Genomic DNA, 18,982 nt, shown 5'->3' with positions numbered 1-18,982 from the left:
AGACAACGTGATAATATTATTCCCTTGGGTGTCTGGTGGGATGCTGGGTGAAAACAGAAAATGAGTATATCAGGTGTTGCTGACATGGACATACTTTTCAGATTAAGAACTTTTTAAAAATGCTCCTGTCAATCTTTTGATGTCCTTAAACTACCTGCCTGCCTGTTCCTTTTTTCTTCAGATGCTAATTTTTAATCCCCTGATTAAGTTTGCTACTTTTTATTGCTTCTGACATAAGTCTGATACTTTAAGCATAAGATGATGGGTGATGACTAACAGGATAAAACTGAATTTTGGTTTACTCAGCAGCACCCAATGTCTTCAGAGCAACATTTGGTAGATGAATAAGATCAGCAGTGAATGAGGGGAATGAGGTGTTGTAAACCAGGGTACAGCTGAGATCAAGAGATGACCAAACAGTGCAATTAAAGCAGCACAAAGATGCTGAAGCTTGCAGTTTGGGGTTTTGTTTGTTTTTAGGAGAGTTGATGGAAGTATTTTTTTTTTTTCCATCAGAACCTCTCATTGGACATCTGGAGTTTGTAAACATGAAACACTTCAATGACAACAAGCAATATCAAAGGGTTGTGACAAGGTTTAGTTTAATTCTATATTCTGACTTTTCCTACTTGCTAAAAACTACTGAGAAAGGCTTAGCCTAATTTGTTGTACCACTAAAGTTTAAGCATAATAGATATTAAACAAATATCAAATAGTATCAGTATTGTTTCTTACCCAAATGTTACAGTGTTAAGAGCCTGAATGAGCAATTGCATTCAAGAAAAAATAAAATGAAGTAATTACCTTCTTTTGCAAGGATTTAGCTGTGTGTTTAATTTTCTGCCTTTTGTGCAGTGTATTTGTAGATTTTATAGAATTTAATGTTTACAATGCAAAAAGGGAATTGAAGTGAAAGGAAATATGTGTAAACAGTGATAATTTAATGGATAATAATCCTGCCAAAACAAATAAACAAAAATCTGGGGGGAAAAAAGTGACTAAGAAAATGAAAGCCTGCGGAAATCCAGGTCTTCAAGCAGTAAACATTCTACAAACAGCCTGGGGTAGTACATAGCTAAGAAGTCTTATGATTTCTCATGTAGATTTCTCTTCCTGTCCTGATCTGCTCTTCTGCCTCTGTGGTACCATTTATCTCCTATTATTCAGAGGCTTAAGCACAGTAGTCTGGTGAGTCTGGAACCCTCTGACTCTTCCATATATGAAATGTAGAATGTATGTGAGTATAAACAGCAGTCAGGTGCCTGGAATTCGTGTATATCTTGCAGCTCAGCTTAGCATTCAAAGATCTCCTGTTCTTTCTGCTGAGAACAGCAGTCTGCTGACCAAAATCACACGTGCTGTGCTGACATTTGGCAGTCCCATGGTAGATAAAGTCATGCTCAAATGCACTCTGTGGCACAGGTTATGCTTGGCCTTCTCTCCTGCTCCTCATCCCCCTCCTGAGTACTGGTGAGTTATCCCAGAAGTAGCCTCCAGGATATTCTTGCAGGCCAGTAAATGTAGACAGACCATAAATCTGGTCTCTAGTCTGAGTTTGGAGACACTTCACAGCAGCAGAGATTTGGGAGACCATTGAAGTAGATGAAGTGCAGTGCCAGGAGACTGGGCAGTAGAAAAATGCCCTTTGGTTCCCGTGGACAGCCAGGGGGGCACTGAGCTTGTGCAGGATTTCTTTGTTGAACATTCCAAACGTTTGGTTTCTCCCTTCCCCAACAAAGCTGATGCAAGGTTGAAATGCCTCTGAACTGTTTCTTAGTCAGAAGGGACTCTCAGCTTTCTGCTGTCCCTAAAATACTGAACTTTTGTGTTCTCTCTGATGCCAAATGAAATGTAAATAAGAGAAAAAGAAATATTCCCCCAAATCATTTTAAAGCAAAATGAGTATACATGGCAATGTGCAGTGTAAGCACATTTTGGACAAAGACTTTTTTTACCTTAACAAAATTTATCCTTTTTTAAAGATGTTCTAACCATGGTTATTACTGCTTGAGCCCTCACTTTTATAACTCCAAGCTATGAGAGAGAAACTGAGAAAGGAGGGCAAAAATACAGCAACAACAACAAAAGAAAAGAAACCCCAAAACATTTGTTTAAATTGTCTGAGAATTTATAAATGCAGATGAAAACAACCAAGAAAAAAATAATCATAAAAGAACAAGGGCAGTCATTATAGTACATGTTTCTCTTATTAAAATTAGTGCAGCCATGCTCAAAGGAAAATTGGGAAAATACAATCTAAATAAGTAAAAGAAGAAAAAACTTTTAAGAAACCTTTGTTTACTCTGGCACGTGACTGGCCTACACTGCTTTTGACATATTAGGAAGAATTTTGGCTGGGAGCTCCTAAAAGCACTTAAAAAGGCATATGTTTCTTTTCAGAGTATAAGAGGCTTGGAATGCTTGTTTTAAACAGAGATCTTATAAATATTTTTTTTTTTCAAAATTTCTTTTTATTTTTGCGTGCTCATTTTGGAACAATTTCCTTAACTCCATTCCTCAGACCATTTGAAATAATTATTTTACTGACTATTTTTGCCAATTGTGTGGCCTTAGCTATCTATATCCCCTTTCCAGAAGATGATTCCAATGCCACCAATTCCAATCTGGTAAGTCCTCGATGGTGTTTAGTCTTGCTATTTTGAAAGTCCTTTTGAAAAGTGATCGTGGAGACTTGTGAAGGCAGGGAATGTGAATATATCCACCAAAGATTAGAACATCATAAAAATTGTTTTTTACTGCTATGTCTTGTCAATTCATTTTATTACCTGTCGCAGTGGAGCGGGTTTTAGAGAAGAATATTCCAAAAAGTTGCACAGGTGCTGTATGTGATGTTGAGGTTAAAAATTTCAGCATGCTGCAAAAGGGCTTGGTAAATTTTAACCTGCAGGTATTTGTGGGAGATATCTTTTAATCAGTGATCACCTAGTGGCTTTTGCCTTACTGTGTGCCATTGTGAAAATGGTGCTGTCCCCCTCTCAAGTGATTGATGACTGATTAATGCTTGCATTTCAGACACATGCATTGATTTGGCTGAACAATATTTGTGCAGTGGGCGTTTTTTGTTTGGTTTGATGGGGTTTTAAAAAAATTTTTGTTGTTTTTGGTTTTTCAGTCATTCCCTCTTGTTGGGGGAATATAGTTTTTCATCTGTCACCACCGATGCCAGTGTTGGTACTTTGGGATTCAGCTGTCTGTATAAAAAAGAAGAGTGTTTACTTTTGGCTTAGCATGAAGCCATAGCAAAGAATTCTGTTCAGTAAGGGCAAAACACAAACCAGCTCTGGAACACAGTTCACTGAATTAGCAGAAAACATTTTTTTTTCCCCTCTCAAATATGTGAATAAATCTCCTACTTGTCGGGTTGAATCAGGATAAAAACTTACTCCCAGAATTTAGGAGCAGGGCTGCTATTTCCTGAATAAAATTTATTGAGACTTAAGAAATTTTAGAGCAACAGTGGAGGAGAACAAAAGCCATACTTCTAAAGCAGCAACAACTGGGGTGGCTGACAGACACTGTAATTAAAAAAGATTCATGCTGCTCTTGGAAATCAGTCATCTGATTAAATCTCTCTTGAAGTTTTAGAAAACACATTGCAAACTTCAGGAATTGCTGAAACAATACTTCTATGTTTAAAAAAAAAAAAGAGAAGTAAAAAACTTGTAGTGTGGTGCATTTGTACTGTAACTCCTTAAAGAAGTACAAAAAGAGAAACAGGAGGTGGTAAGTGATTGTTAACTGTTCTCTACAGGTACAGTGCACATGAGTTGGTCTTGTGTCTCTTTGGCTGTTCTTTGTTAGTGTGACTTAGTGTTTAACAATGATGAGTTGTGGTGTTTATATTTTAAAATTTTCAGTAGGGCATCTCCCAAAAATTACTGCATTTTATTTAATAAAAACCACATTCAGTTGATCTCCTGGTGAGGAAAACAGGTATGTTCATTGCATGTTCTGACTTGCAGGGTTCAAAGAGGAAAATGAAGAACATTTGAAGGTTAGAGGACTCACAATTTGGTTTGAATTTAATTGGGTTGTGGGTATTTGCCTCAATTCAGTGAGGAGACTGCTGGCTGAAACTGGGCTGGAGGTATCTTTGTAATTGAAACTGTTCTGCTATCAAGAAATATGTGCACCTTGTGATTTGAGTTTCCATTCTGCATTTGTTTTCTAAGACATCTTTTACATAATTTAGAATGCCTATAAAAACCTCTTGTGTTATTTGTTGGTGGAGTTCAGAAAAACCTAGCCAAGCAAGAGTTATCATCTCAGGAAAGTTTGGAAATGTTACAGCCTTGAGGATCAGGAGGAACTGTTAATTTACCTAAATAACTGTTTCACAGAAGTAGGGAAAGAAGAAAGTTAAATGAGTAATCTGCTTGACTCCACTTTGTTCTTCGTGTCTTCAAGGAAAAAATAATTAAAACTGGAAAATGGGATACTTAGTGTGGACTCGTGAAGTCAAGACCCTTCTACATTATAGATAAAAGCCTGGAGCTGTGGCTGCTCAGTAGGCTGTGATCTCCTGTTAGCCTGTGTTTGCCGTTGTTGGGTTTTGTGTGTTTTGTTGCTGCTTTCTCAGTTTACATATTTATCCCTTGGCATGTGCACACTGCTGTTGAGGAGCACACTATGTGAGTATACAGCATGTGCTGCATTCTGTGAGTGAAGTCCAGAGCAAAAGGGAGGGGGAGAGAGGGGGCAAATGGGTGAGATAAGGGTGAAAAAATGTGTTAGTTGTGTTTTGGAATGGAATGAAAGAATAGATGAGAGTTAAAGTTATTCCATCAGGCAGGAACTGTACAAGGGTGGGACCTTACTGCCAAAGAGCCAAACTGCACGTGGAAGGGACTGGAAAGGAGCTGGGGTTAATAACATGTTCCTGTAAAAGCTCATGTATTCACTTCATCTTTGTTTTTTTTCCCCTACCTGTGAGCATCTATTTCACAATCAGATTTATTCTGTAGCCATGAAGTCGAGGGCTGCAAAGGCTGTAATGTGACACAGGTGAGGAGTTTTTGTGTGCAGTGTGTGCATGTGGGTCATGCACAGATGTGTGTACTGGCAGAAAGGTGATTGCACACAGAATTTTTCTAGCTGCCTAGAACTCTTGATTCATTTTCATGTTGCAATTTAGCTGTTTTAAGGCTACCACAGTAGCTCCCACATCCCTGGTTTCCTGAGACATCTCTAACTTCTTGAGATACAAGAAACTATCTACAGAAAACACGATGGGCAGTAACTGTTTAACAAGCTCTGCAAGTGCCATAGCACTTTTCCAATAAGCTGCCAGATTTGCCTTAGGCTCAGAGTATTCCTTCTCCAAAGTTTCATCACAACTTTTCAAATAACATTTTCCTTGGTGACTGAGGTTAAAATTCAGACAATTGCCTTCAACAAGCTAATGGAGTAGAGGGTGGTGAGGAAAAAGAGAGGAATCCTGGATTATGTGAGTGCCTTCTTTCCTTCTCTCTGTAAAAGTAGAAAAATGATGCCTAAATAATGCTTGGACAAACAACTGCTCTGTGTGGATTTCACACATGACCAGTGATGGTCACATAGGACACATGCAGTGCTTTGTGCTTCCCCATGTACCTGAACAAAACCAGTAACCTCTTCCATGTCTCCATTTGTCTTTAGCTGCAAGACCTATTTGATATGATGCCTCAGTGGTGAGCATTGAAACTAGCTACAGAGGAGTCCAGTGAATAATTCCTTCCCTTTTGCATTAGCCAGGAATTGTGAATAGCTGTTGTGTATTACAAGTTTAGGTTTCACACCACATAGATGTTCTGCATGTTTTTCTGCAATCTGTCTTCCTACAATAATAGTTCCTATAAATCTTCAGGCCTTTTTTATCAAGTCTAGGGACAGTAACTTGGACTGTGAAGGCCTTTCAGTTTTGAAATGACCATTTATCCTAAACCCCACATTTCCTATCTTTATGCTCACTGCAGTGTCTTTGTCACTGGCTTTTAAAAATATGCCAGAATAGTATAATGTACTCATAAAAAATGCTTGAAATTTGCTTCAGCAGTTTTTATGTGCTACTTTCGTAGTGTTACTGAAAAAGTAACTAAAAACTATTGTTACTGGAAAAAAAGTACTGGAAAACTTTACACAGATGGAGGGCAGTTGTATTAAGTGCATTTTTTTCTTTCTTTTGTATTAATGAACTTGCTGAGACTTAATTTAAATTCACAAATGAAATAAGCTCATGTATAACCCTGCACAAAGAACAGTTGTGTGCTAATGCAACCAGAAAAATTGAAGCTGGTTTGAGGGGCATTAAAGTCAGTCTGCAGCAGAGGCTGTGACTGATACGGAGGCTTTCTGCTTGTTATCCCTGCAATTATGCATTAGGACAGAGATAACATACATTTAGGAATAAAACTATAGACTGCCTAAGATAGGAAGCTGAGAGGAAAATGCTTCTGTCACTTTACTGGCAACTGCAAATGGCACAAGCCTGGTCAGTGTCACAGCACGGTGATAACATAATGAGGTTAAGACCAAGGTTTACAACACGTTCCAGGGAAGGCAGCTCTGTTGGTTGTTTATGCTTTGGGTAAAGAGCAGGGAAATCTTCCTTCTGTTGCTTTGATAGCTCTGCTTTCCCTTCCTTGTCCTTCTTACCGGAGGGAAATCCTGTTGTACACTAGTTAAATGTGAAGAAAGATCTCTTGTGTTTATATGTGAGCCCATAATGGGATGTCACCTTCAGGCTAATTTGTTAAACCTCAAATAGGAGTCTGTGAAAAGAAAGATGGGATTTCTGCTTGATTGTCAGTTCTTGTGCCAGCCAATGTTTGTGTCTGCCTATGGAAAGGGGGCTTGCCATTCAGGGAGAATGGCTGCTTTATTATCTGGTCATTATGGGAGTATCCTGTAGAGCAGGGGATTCCTGCATTAAAAAAAAAAAGAGAAAGTTGTTTTAATTTTTTTTTTAACTATCTATTGTGACTATCTATTACATTGGACTGTCTATTATATAGATAGACATGTGGATGTGACTATCTATTACATTTCTACACATTGACATAACAAACTTCAGCAATTTTTGTGTCAGAAAATTCTAGAGTCACCACACAGAACAACCTCAATTTTTCTTGTGTGACATCAGGAAGTGTTAGAGAGCAAAGTGGGGGTGAGGGGGCTGGGAAAAGAAAGGATGGCTTTTCTGGGTGAGGAAGAACACTGCACAAAAGCTTTTGGTTCTGCTGTATCACTGCCCTCACCCTCGTGTGTGCTGTTCCCAGGCAGTGAGTGAGCAGAGGATGACAGCATGGGGGGTGAGGGACAGAGTGCACTCCGAGCTAATGAGCTCTGACAGGTTTATTACCTTGGGCCTGATGCCAGCTCTGCTGCAGCTGGGGGAGCTCACACAGTTACAGGGTTTGAGCAGGGAGGGCTGAGTGACAGGGGCTGGAAGAAGGATGCTGAGGCGGCTGGAAAGGGACTGGAGTCAGGATGAGAAGAAAGGAAATTGTGCCAAAAAATCCTTGAGGGTTTCTTCCAGAAAGATTGTGAATCACTGTGTGATTCTGAGGAAGCTGAATGTAATGGAATTTTGGCTCAACATTTCCTGAAGTTCTCAGAAATCCTGCTTCTGACAGGGTGATACTCAGCACCCCAAGCTGCAGAGAAGCACAGGGTGGAAGAATAAGCATGGGGTTTAAGAGGGAGGCATTCAACTTGTGTTCAGGTCCTGGTATTGGCAAGCTATGTGGCCTTGGATAAATTGCCATCTCAATTTTTCCATCACATCACTACCAGAAATGCTGTGAAAAAGACTGTAAGGAAAGAAGAAAATCACTAGCAGTCAATTCCAAGATAGTAGTCACTAACTAGAAAAGAAATGTAAAAAGTAGGTGTTTTGTTGTTCTTTTTTTTTTAACATAGTTGTGTCATTTCCTAGGCTTTGTGGAGATGCAACTGGTAAAGCAGAGACTGGCACATGTGTTACTAGTGGGAACAAAGCTGTTGGGTTCAGAGTCCTGACCAAATCCCAGCTTCTCTTTGTACCAGTGGCCCCAGAGTCCTCATCCAGTCTGTGCTTGTTGGTGTTTGCCATCTCTTTATGGGATCTGACATCTCTCATGGCTGTGTCCCCCCATATTTCTTTTTGCTTTTTAAATTCATAATTCTTGCCAAGTAATTCTCCTTGTTCCAGTACACATTGTAACAGACCCAATCCTTTTCCATTTTCCTCCTAACTGCAGTCTCCCTTCCAGAGTGGTCTCATGTTTCCCACCTGTTTTCTCATTTGACCTCAGTGCTCTGCTTTACTCAGCTTCCTGACCACTTCTCTTGTTAATTTTACTCTTGAATTCCCTTTCTTTTCCTAAACCTGGACTCTGTGACCAAGTAATTAATCCCAGTGCACATTCTATCTCCTTATTTTTTTAGCTTCATTCTCTACCCATTTGTCTCCTTGTCTTCAAAAGCCTTTTGCTTTTGAAATTGGTGCTCTCCCCAGTCTGATGTCTGAACACCAGCAGTAGACATGGACACTCGTGTGCACTTGCAGTACGACTGTAAGCTGTGTAAAATGCAAGGAATGATGAACTGTTACACTAACGAATCCAACTCCATGAAAAGAGTAACTTGAAATTTGTAGGTTGTATGTTTCTGTGTGAGTGATTTTGAAATTTTAGTTGTATGTTTTGGTTCTGATTGATGGCAGGTTTATCAAGTTAGTCCAAACATTAAACCATTTATCCCATTTTTGTAGACAGCTCTGATTACCTTTTCCCTTTCTTTATGTGTAGGCTTTCTAAATCTTAACAAGTGAGGTTTTTTTTCAGGTGGTAATTATTCTTCTTTATCAAACCTCAGGTTCAGTGTAGGATTTGTGTGTGTGTTTCGTTTGGATTTCTTACAACTTTTTTTTACCTGTTTAGGAAAGACAGAAAAAATGTGGAAGAAAGCCAAATAAGAATATTTAAGTAGTGATGTTTTCACTGTAGTCTCATTCCTGCCACCACAAAAGTAACAATCTTTTAAAAGCAGTGGGAATTTTCAAAATGGCAGGCCGTTTTTGTACTGTCCTTTTTGATACAGGTATCCTTACCCTTCTATAAGTCTTTGGGATGTTTGACTTCTGTTCATGAGCTCTTCAGAATCTTTTAATGACGTTAGGAAGGAAATAAGAATCTAGAAAATCTAGAAATTCAATTGAGCACATTACATATCACCTTTAGATTCCTTTATGTATAGATTATATTAGACCACATTCTTGGGCTTTAAGTCAGGCAAGCTTCCCCTTGACTTCACTGGAGTTTGGCTGTCACCAGAAACCATCCACTAATTCAGTGCCTTGACAAACAATTGCTGGAACATCGGGCTTTGCTGACGTGTACAAAGTCATTGTCTCTGAAGGCAATGCTTCATGGACTTGTTCAAACTAGAAAATACCCCAAGAACTTTTTGCAGCTCCCTTAGAAGTAAAATAATGGGCGTGCTGCTTGCCAAGGGACAGAATTGCCAAAAGGGAGGAATGTTTTGTGTGTTTGTCAGAGTTTTGACTGGCTATTCCTCTCGAGGACAATTCCTATTTTCTCCTATGCTTTCTAACTCCTAAAACATGAGGGTCTGTATGTCATAGCAGCTCTTCACTCCTCCTGGCAGAATGACAGCCTCAAAACAAAATGAGACAATTCTTGGATTTCACCTTCAAAAATTCTGGACAATTTATAATTGACATTGTCTATAACCTTGTGGAATGAAATTTCTTTTCCTGCTTGTACAATTCCCATGAAGAGCCTGTACTTAGCAAAGATATTTCTTGATGAAGAATATGATGTTGAGAGACCACTGGTTAGGGAAAGACTTCCAGCAAGCAGCAGGAAATATTCATTAATGTCTTTGCAGAGCATTGCATTTCTGGCAGATGTTGGCTCAGCAGGTTAACTCCTGAAGACACCCCCAGCAAGTTCTGCTTCACCTAAGCCTAGGCAAGGGAGCTGGACCATCTTTGGACAGCAGTGTTTTCCTGACCCTTTGCCACAACCTTAACAGCTTGTGATGATCTCTGGGACACCAAGGAAAGCATATTTTGCTCAGTGGAGGCACTTTAATGGTGTATAGCTGTAAGGTTTGATAGACACGAGATGCAAATTGATGTCTTGGTGCTCATAGTGAGCTTACCCATACAGAGCTTGAGCACTGAGCAGCCAGAGGAGCACCTTTGAAAGCTCTTACCTTCCTGGGGTTGCTGCTGGTACAGTTCCTTTCCAGCCTCTCTAGCAGGGCTGCCAGCACCTTTAGCCCTGTGTGCTGAATTTGGCAATGGCACGTGTGAGGTGCCCAGCTCCCACAGCAGAAGCTTTCCAGAATGGAAATGAGATGTGTGTGCTTCCCTGGCTAGCTGTGTTGGCAAGTGTGCAGCTGTTTTTCAGGCTGTCCTGATAAACTTGCACTGGTGGAGAGCTTGGGGGTTTTGCAATTCATCATCTTCTGCTGGTTTGTCGCTGTCTGTTGCTTGTAAAATTTATATTTAGGTAGCTTATATTAGGAACTGAAGCAAACGTCTTTTGCATATGGTTATCTTCATCTGGTATGTTGAAATGTTTTTCTACTTAGCAATAAATGTGCTTAATCTTTTACTACGGCTCTTTGATCTGTAGCATGGTGAATGCTTTTTATGTGGACCTTTTAAAATGTTTCAGTTCTATTACATGCCCTCAAATATAAAACCTCACACAGAAGTGGAACTTCTATGTAATTTTATTGTTGTTATTTTTATCCATTGAAAACCTCTTACAGTGCTGTTATCCTTGTGTGGCCTTATTGTCTGAGTCACTTTTAAACAAGAATCTCTGTTTAGATGAGATTATGCAGGCAAACATGTGGTCACAAAAGATTTTTTCAAGATCTAGTTGTATAATTGTTTCACAATCTAAACTTGTATTTAAAAATAAACAGAAAGCTTCTCCTCATTATGGTCATCAAGATAATGCCTGAATCTGTACAAAAGGCTCATCAATGCCCTCCAGGAGCAGTTGGCTGAGATGAAAAATGTTGAATTGAAATAACATCAAAGGGAATGCACGGCTTCTATAGCAGTGGCTAAATCATGACAATGACAAAGGAAGGTGTCACACACAGGATTGGTGTCACTGTGGTGACAGGTATTGGGGCATTTATTTGTTAAGGGTTGTTTTGCTGTACAACAACGAAATCTGCTGCTTCTGCTCTTTAAAATCACTGCTGTCCATGCCACAAAGGGAAGGAAATAGAGGAATTCCAACTTCCCACTTCTGGTAAACACCTCAGGTACCTCCTGAGTCCAAGAACCTAAGTGAGCATTTGCTTGTGCAAATACTGAATAATCATGTGCAATTACATGGGTGATACTGGAGTTTCATCTGGGGTTTTCTGCAAAATCCAGAGCTGTGTGTCCAAGTAGGGAGAGCAGTAGGTAAAAGCTGACACCTACATGGAGATGTCTGGGCTGGATGTGCAGCTGTGGTTTACAACTTAGGTTGCATTCATATGGACCAGCAAAAATCTGATAAATCTCCTTTCACCCAAACAACTTGTATGCTAATTGTTATAAGTCATTAACTGTGATATATTCTTCCCTTATTCAACCTGAACCAAGTTTTAGCTGTGAAACAAGTCACTGGCTTTTTTATAGATCTTCTTGTTTAATGCTTTCATTTAATCCTACTTCTCATTTGACAATTACACAAATTTATCCATCTCAGAGGTGTGATGCTTTCCTTCTGACATAAATAAATTCTTGTTTGTAGCAGTTCATATTCCAGCATTGCCCTTTACTTACTCAAATTAAATGTTTGCTACATTTTACATGCTTAAAAATTACATTCCAGTTTCAGTTTTTTTTTTTAATATTGGATATAAATCTTGATGTCCAGATCAACTTGATCTCCAACTTCATTGTCCCTAGGATAAAATCAGCACTGCTGCTGCTTTGTTTTCCTTTTGGCACATCAGGCTGCTGCATGCAAGTATTTGACAGATAGGGGAAAAAGGAAGAAGGAGCTGAAGCAAAATTGAGTGTTGTAGCCTTTCAGAGGCCATCAATATGATAATGTTTGAGTCTTTTTGATGTTTTTCCTGTACTGAAATTTTGTGGAGTGAAAGAAAAAGAGAAGGAAAAAAATAAATGCAGAAAAGCATTTGTAACTTTTAGAAGGTCTAATTCTGCTAAATTTTGAGCTTGCACTTAACATTCCTTGTACAGAGGCTATGGCAATATAAGGGACTGAGCAGTACAAAAGAGCAGGAGTTAATCTAGGGAAAATGCAGTGTGGTATTTGAGAGAAGAAACTGCTGATAAAATCCTGGAAATACTTCTGGTAAACAGCTCTTGAAATAAATTCAGTCCTGGCTGAGAGTTCCCTTTGGAAATGTTTACCTTTGCTTCCACATTTCAATATGTATTGAAAAAAAGAGACTGAGAGAGATCACAGCTTGTGTTCAGGCTGCTGCTCATGGGTTTCCCTCAGTTCATCTTAGTCACTCAAGTCACTTTCCATGGTACAGAGCTAGCACTTCTGGGCTCTGATGTGAATTTAAGGAGTGTGTTTAAAAGAGGGTTTTAACAGGTTTTAAACAGTGGCTCATTCCTGCCTTCCATCACCCAGACATGAACCAGACACATCTGCCAGTTTGTGTGTCCAGTGCTGCTCTTTAATAATACACAAAGAAAAGTTTCACTGGATGCAAACAATTCTTAAATAATTAGAAATTTCCCAAGCAGGATTTTCGTATCACTGGTTCTTCAGTACGTCTTGGGCTTTATTAGTTTTTTTTTTTAATCCTCTATTGAACCATTGCATTGAAGCAGAACTTATGAAGAGCATGGTTCTACCTTTGCTGGGCTCCACTTCTGAGCTCTTCCTGTGGGTGAAGCTTAATGATGTTTCTGGGTGATGCTCGTGGCAAGTCACACCACAAATCTCACTGAGAGGCTGTGTAATTGTCAGAGCTAGGTCTTTTCCCTGTCATTCCCAGTCTTTTCCAAAAGCACCCAGTGGTACTGACAGAGAAGTTCAGGGGACAGGCACCAGCTGGAGCTGCTCCCTTGCCTTGCATGCAGACACAGCAGCAGCTGCATGCGCGGGAGGGGAGCCTCTCCCTCTGCCTTGCACCTTCCCTCCTGTCTCGCTGGGGTGGGCAGCAGGTCCTCTCAGCAGTCTGTGCAGGAGAGAAGGCTGTTCTGCCTTTGGAACGGAGCAGGTGAGGCCTTGCACTGCTCTCCCTTGGGCACTGTTTCAGCTTAGCTCAGGAGAGTGTTCCAAGCCACCTCTGATGGAAGCATTGCACGTGTGGATCCGAGCACAGCTCGGTTCAGTGGCAGCCCCGCTGCCCTGGGTGCCTCTGGCTCCAGAAACTGATGTGCCTTCACTGTTCCAGCCCAGAAGGCAAACTGGGCTCTGCAGAGCCTTTGACCTTTTGAAAGCGTGAAAATCCATAGGGAGCTAAAAATTATTCCTTTTTCATTGAACTGCTTAAAATAAAGTGGCCTATGACCTCTTGAAAGTATGTCTGACCCTGTGGGACTAGGGAGAGACCAAATGAACTAGACCATAGCAGGACCCAGAGGTAAGCACAAATTCCAAGTTTTAGGCAAATTCCATAGATCAGACTATATTTTAATGTGAGAGGTGATGATCTCAGGCCTCTAGTGTTGCTTTCTGCTGGTCATATAAATTCATGCTGTGACTGCTTTATCAAGAAAAGGGAAGATGTTTATAACGTACTGGTAAGAACAACCTCACTTCTAATTGGAAGCTGTTAAAGGATGATATAACCTGAAAAAATACACAGGGCTTTTTCCTCCATACATTCCTCTGCTTCTCTACAAATTCACACTGAGAATGAAAATATATTTCTTAACTCTGTAAATTCTGACAGGTTATGCTTGATTGTATTGCAAGGGCTGTAACTTTTTCATTGGCTCTCACTATTTCCTGATGCTGATAATTGTTTTTGTTCTTTCTCCTGAAAACACTCATCAGCATCATGTTTGAAGGATGGCCACTGGAGGTATATAAAGCTTTTGGTTTTGCTGTCACTAGCACAGCAAAGAAGTTAATAATTCATTGGGCATCCTGGAATCTTATTAGCCATGTTATCCAAAAGCTGTGCCCTGATGCTTGTGTTGAGTTGACCTTGGATGTGATCTGGAAGCTGCTCTGAGAAACTATTGCTCTTCAATGTGTAATAACAGTTTGATAAGCTTGACCTGTGTTCCTTGATCCCAGGCTCATGCCTTTGCGCTATGCTGAGACTGATTGTTCAATATTTCCCAATTCTCTGATAAATACACTTAAGCCTGCCCTGCTTCAGCAAAATTGGAAACATGCAGGCTGATCTCAGTGGGTGAGTGCCGCTTGAACGGCTTGTGAACAAAATGTTGTGTTTCCTTTGCTGTTTGGCTACTCCTGACATGTCTCTCCATCTTCTCTCTGTCGTACCTGCTGGAGCCCTGTACTGCACACAAGTGATTATGGAGTTATTCTCTCCTGCTATCAGCAAATACTCTTTAACTGGACTACGGAGCAAGAGACATTGTGAGCTTTGAGTCTGTTCTATTTGCTTGCCATATTAAAACCTGTTATTTTAGATCCTGATTTTAGCCTGATTCAGAAAAGCAAGGTCTGAAAGCTTGTAAGCAAATCCAGGACTTGCTTGCTAAGATACAGATAAGAACATATTCTCCCATGTCATACCTAAGTGAGTAAAGGGGTGATGATTATAAAGCAAACACTGAGCAGAAAATGGTTTATAGAATAATGCACAGAAAAAGCACTGAGTAAATTTTTTAAAAGCCCTCATGTTATGCCTGGCCATCAAGGACTGTACAAGAATTTGTTCAGACATTTAATGTAAGGAAAAGAAATTGTTCCTGCTTCAGGATATTTGCCATTTTCTTTACCATAGTGAAATAATATATACAGCCCTAAATGTTTTGGAATCTAATCCCATCATGTCCATCAGATGACCATGCTTGGGGTATTTATTGATGAGGCTGGATAAATCTGAGCTGAAGAGAACACCACTCATCACGGAGTGAGTAAAATCCTGGGCATGATGCCAGACTCTCAGGGACAGTTTTGCCTTGATGGCATATCGTGATTTATACTTATCTTTGCTTCCATCTCTGAGTGCTAGAACAGGGAGAAGAGAGGCAGGAGGAAAACAAAACACTGCATTCTCATGTGGATATTATTTATTTAGAAATGAAAATCTCCTCATTGTCTCATCATTTTCTGTTAAAAAGATACTCCTAGCTTTGTTCTAGATTACAGAGTCTGTGGTATTTTACAGATATGCTGGTTGTTGAGTCTTTCTCAACCTAAATAATTTTTTTTTGTTGAAATACTCATAATCCTGTGGCAGCAAAAGTAGTTTGTTAAATAATCTTACCCTGAACTGCTGATAAATAGGCTGAGTTCTTAGTAGGTTTTTTTCTTGCTACTTGGTGATGTTTTGTTTCAGTGAGCAAAAGTTCATTTTCCAGTCTGCTTTCAGTGAATTGGAGAGGTCTATAAGCTTTATGTGCTGGTCAGCTTCCATCTTTAAGCAGCCTTTTATGACTTTCAGTAAAACCTTTTGTTTTGATAGCTTATTAAAATGAAGTTTTGCACCCGGGAGCTGAATGACTGACTTATGCAAGGAGCAGTAGTTCCCACCTATTCCCTGTAGCCTCACAGAAAAATAGCATTCCCGGACAAAAGTTGAGTCAGGAGACAGGAATGACTCATTCTTCCTACTCTTCCCCTCTGACATTACTCCAAGAACAAGCAAGAGGTTTAGTCGGGAGTGTTACTGTTGTATAAAAATGCAGAAAGTTTACATTAACTCCAGAGGAGAGTGGACCAAGAATTTGGAAGGCAGGTCCGTTGAGGATTAATAATTACATAAACTGCATCCAGATGAGGAAATCCCCTGAGCTGAAAATAATTGGAAGCTGGGAGAAGGGTGAAGGAGAGATACAAGCCTGTCTTGTCATTGATCTCCCTTTGGCTTTTGACTTTGGTTGCTCCTGGAGGCACAGTTCTGAGTAAGATGAAGACTTTTTTGGAGTGGTGGGGGAGCCTGAAAACCAGAATTTTGGGGTTCAAAATACAGAAAGAGTACAATGCTTTTTGCTTTATGGCTTTGTGGTCAACCTTCAGCTGGCATGGAGGGGAAGAGAAGGAAAGGAACCAGTGTATTTTTAATATCTGTCTTTTAAGGTCAGCAGTCCTTGACTTTTCATAGAGGAAAAAATGTTTGGGTTGGAAGGGACCTTAAAGATCCTCTAGTTCCAATGCCCCTGTGGTGGGCAGGGACACTGTCCACCAGACCTGGTTGCTCAAAGGCCTGTCCAGCCTGGCCTTTTTGTTTGGTTTAAGAGAATGTAATTGGAAGTGAAGCTGAAGATTTGTGGCTTGTTACTGTAATTAAATCTGAGGAAAGAGGAAGTTCAAGGTTGTCAGCTGAGATGTTCTCTCTGAGACAGTAATGTAGGAACCACCAAACTCAGATGGACATTTGAAAACACATTTTTATCTCAAAGTGCTGATTTTGTTGGTAATAACGTTTGGTTTCATATGTATTGTGGACTTATATCCGAGTGAATTTGGGAAATGAAATCTGATTGTGACAGGCAAAACTCTTTAAAGGGAATTTTCTACTTCTGCATCCCTTCACATGGGAGAATTCTTCCCAAGAACATGCCTTTAATTCCCTCTCAGTGGGTTTTTAATTAGGCTGGTCATCAAAAACACATCTTGTAAACCAAACACACCAGAGATTCCTGACAATCCCATTAGCACATTATCCATGTGATAATGCTGATCATATGTGTATTACCTTGGCATTTCCAAGAGCAAAACTAAATTCTGTGCTCTCCTGAATCTTTCAGGATGCTGTCATTTATTGTAAAATAGTTCTTCTTGTTAAATAAGGAAGTGTTTGTTTTGGGAGTTTAGTAATTGTGAAAGAATATTCAGCAAAATTCTTCATCTCAGAAAGGTACAAAGGCTTAAAAGAGTGATATTAAGCTGAGGTGGCAATCTCAGCTAGAAATTAAAGGGAAGTGAGACAGATAATTTCACTGTTGGTTTGTTCATTTGTGATATAGCCCTATATTCAAAACATGTATCTTTAATTTTGTTTTCACACTGCAGTTAAGCAAGAGAAACTGGAAATCTGTGAAGTGGCACTGTGAACCCTGCTTTAGTCTTGGCAATGCAGGTTCACAAAGAAGCTGACAATTCAGCATCAGACTTGTGACACTTTGTTATCATCATGATGTCCTTCAGTAGCTTTATTTCAAGGAGCTTCTAGTGGAGAGTCACATACAAGGACTATAAAGGAGATGGCAGGACCCAAGACATTTCAGCCTCTCTCCAAGGAAAACAGACCTAGCAGCATGGTCTAGATACTGTCCCTATTTTCATCAATTCCCCAGCCACTCTGAATCCAGATATAAATGTCCCAGATATCTGAAAAAAAAAATGGATCCCTCTAAGGCCTCAGAAACCTTGCTGGAACAGAATCCTCTCAGTCTTTCCAATAAAGTTCCTGACTGGGGAACTTCCTTAGAAGACAGCTTAGGAGAACAGGTTGTGCTCAGTGCTCACACACAGCATCAGCAAGTGCCAGCTCTGGTCACACTGGGGTGTCCCACCCTTTTTTAACAAGGCACCTGCTTCCCTTTCAGTCCTGCCACTTCTGTGGAGAGGAAGCACAGGACCAGTTTGACATTTTTGCAAGGTGGCCTAGCCAGTTTGCCACTGTGCAGAGATTGTACTGGAAGCCATTGAGAGCTGGCTATAGCAGAACTATGAGGGGACTGCATTCACCCTCTGTATTAGCAATGAAAGGGAATTTCTCTGGGCCCAGGAACGAGCCTGGGATGAGCTCTGTGGCATCTAGGGCAGTCTGTCGTGTTGTCTGGGTGCTGACTTTTGATGTTGGAAAATATCCTGCTGGTTTGGCATTAGATTTTGGCAATTCTCAGATTTTCTAGGAAGACAGTTCAGCAAAACTATCCTGAAAGCCAGTAAAAATAACTTGAAAAATTGTTTTTAGCTGGCTAATTTAACACCAGGATGCCATTAGAATCCAGACACTGATGCATTTGCAAATGGAGATATTTTTCTCTTTACTTCTGTAAAATTTTGCTGTTAAGTTCCTCTTTTGTTGATAAGGTTTCTTTTATGGACTGCTATTGGTTGCTACTCGTTTCCTGAGGGTGTTAAAATACTCTAGTGCAACTTGGAATTGCAGTTGTGAATTTCTTAAGATGGGTAAGCAAATCTGCTGTGTTACCTAATCTGTGATTGGATCTTCTTGGCTTCCAGCTGGCCATGGTGCCCTCTGTATCAGCAGATGTGGAGGATGATTGGCACAGGCCACTTTCTGGATCACTGAACTTCTGGGAAACCTCACATTCAAAACAAGACAGCAATACAGGAACATATCCCACAGGATGAAGAAGGTCCCATAATGGTTCTTCAGGTCACCACATTCACTTCTTGCACTTTACCTAAATTCAATCTCTGTGAAAATGTTGATGGAGCTGCATTTTTTTCCCTCTTATTTTTATTTTTTATGGCCAAGAAGTCTGACCAGAACCTTTCTTGTTATATCATTCCTAGTTTCACAACTTCTCTAAGAATAGAACTGTCACATGAAAACAATAATCCAGTCACAGTTAATAAGGAAATGAGTGATATGTTTGTTGTTTCTCTACATTTGCTTTCATTCCAGAGTCAGGTACTTGGAGTTAGGACAGGTATCAGTTCCTGTCTAACACTTCTTAAAGAGAACACTTCCAGCAATGTAATGAGAAGGTCACAGAGCCCACATAAGTGTCATCTGTGAGGGGTTATAATATTCTGCACTTGTAAATTAAAAGTGTATGTATCATGATAATGCCTTTGTCATTTTAGTAATAGTTAATACAGTGATTCTATGAAAAGCAGTTCAGTTCTGT

General features: G+C 40.0%; 1 protein-coding gene across 2 annotated transcripts in view; it reads left to right on the top strand.

Moving 5' to 3' along the window:
* CACNA1C (calcium voltage-gated channel subunit alpha1 C) overlaps positions 1-18,982 on the top strand; it is a 455,730-nt gene that overhangs the window by 70,845 nt on the left and 365,903 nt on the right. For both annotated transcript variants that reach the window (XM_053978340.1, XM_053978341.1), the window contains exon 3: positions 2,524-2,627. In XM_053978340.1, coding sequence (XP_053834315.1) covers positions 2,524-2,627 — 104 coding nt within the window. The remainder of the gene's footprint in view (positions 1-2,523; positions 2,628-18,982) is intronic.

This window comes from Vidua macroura, chromosome 5 (genome assembly GCF_024509145.1).
Source record: "Vidua macroura isolate BioBank_ID:100142 chromosome 5, ASM2450914v1, whole genome shotgun sequence".
NCBI classification, from domain to species: domain Eukaryota; kingdom Metazoa; phylum Chordata; class Aves; order Passeriformes; family Viduidae; genus Vidua; species Vidua macroura.
This window is presented reverse-complemented; position numbering and strand designations above follow the sequence as displayed.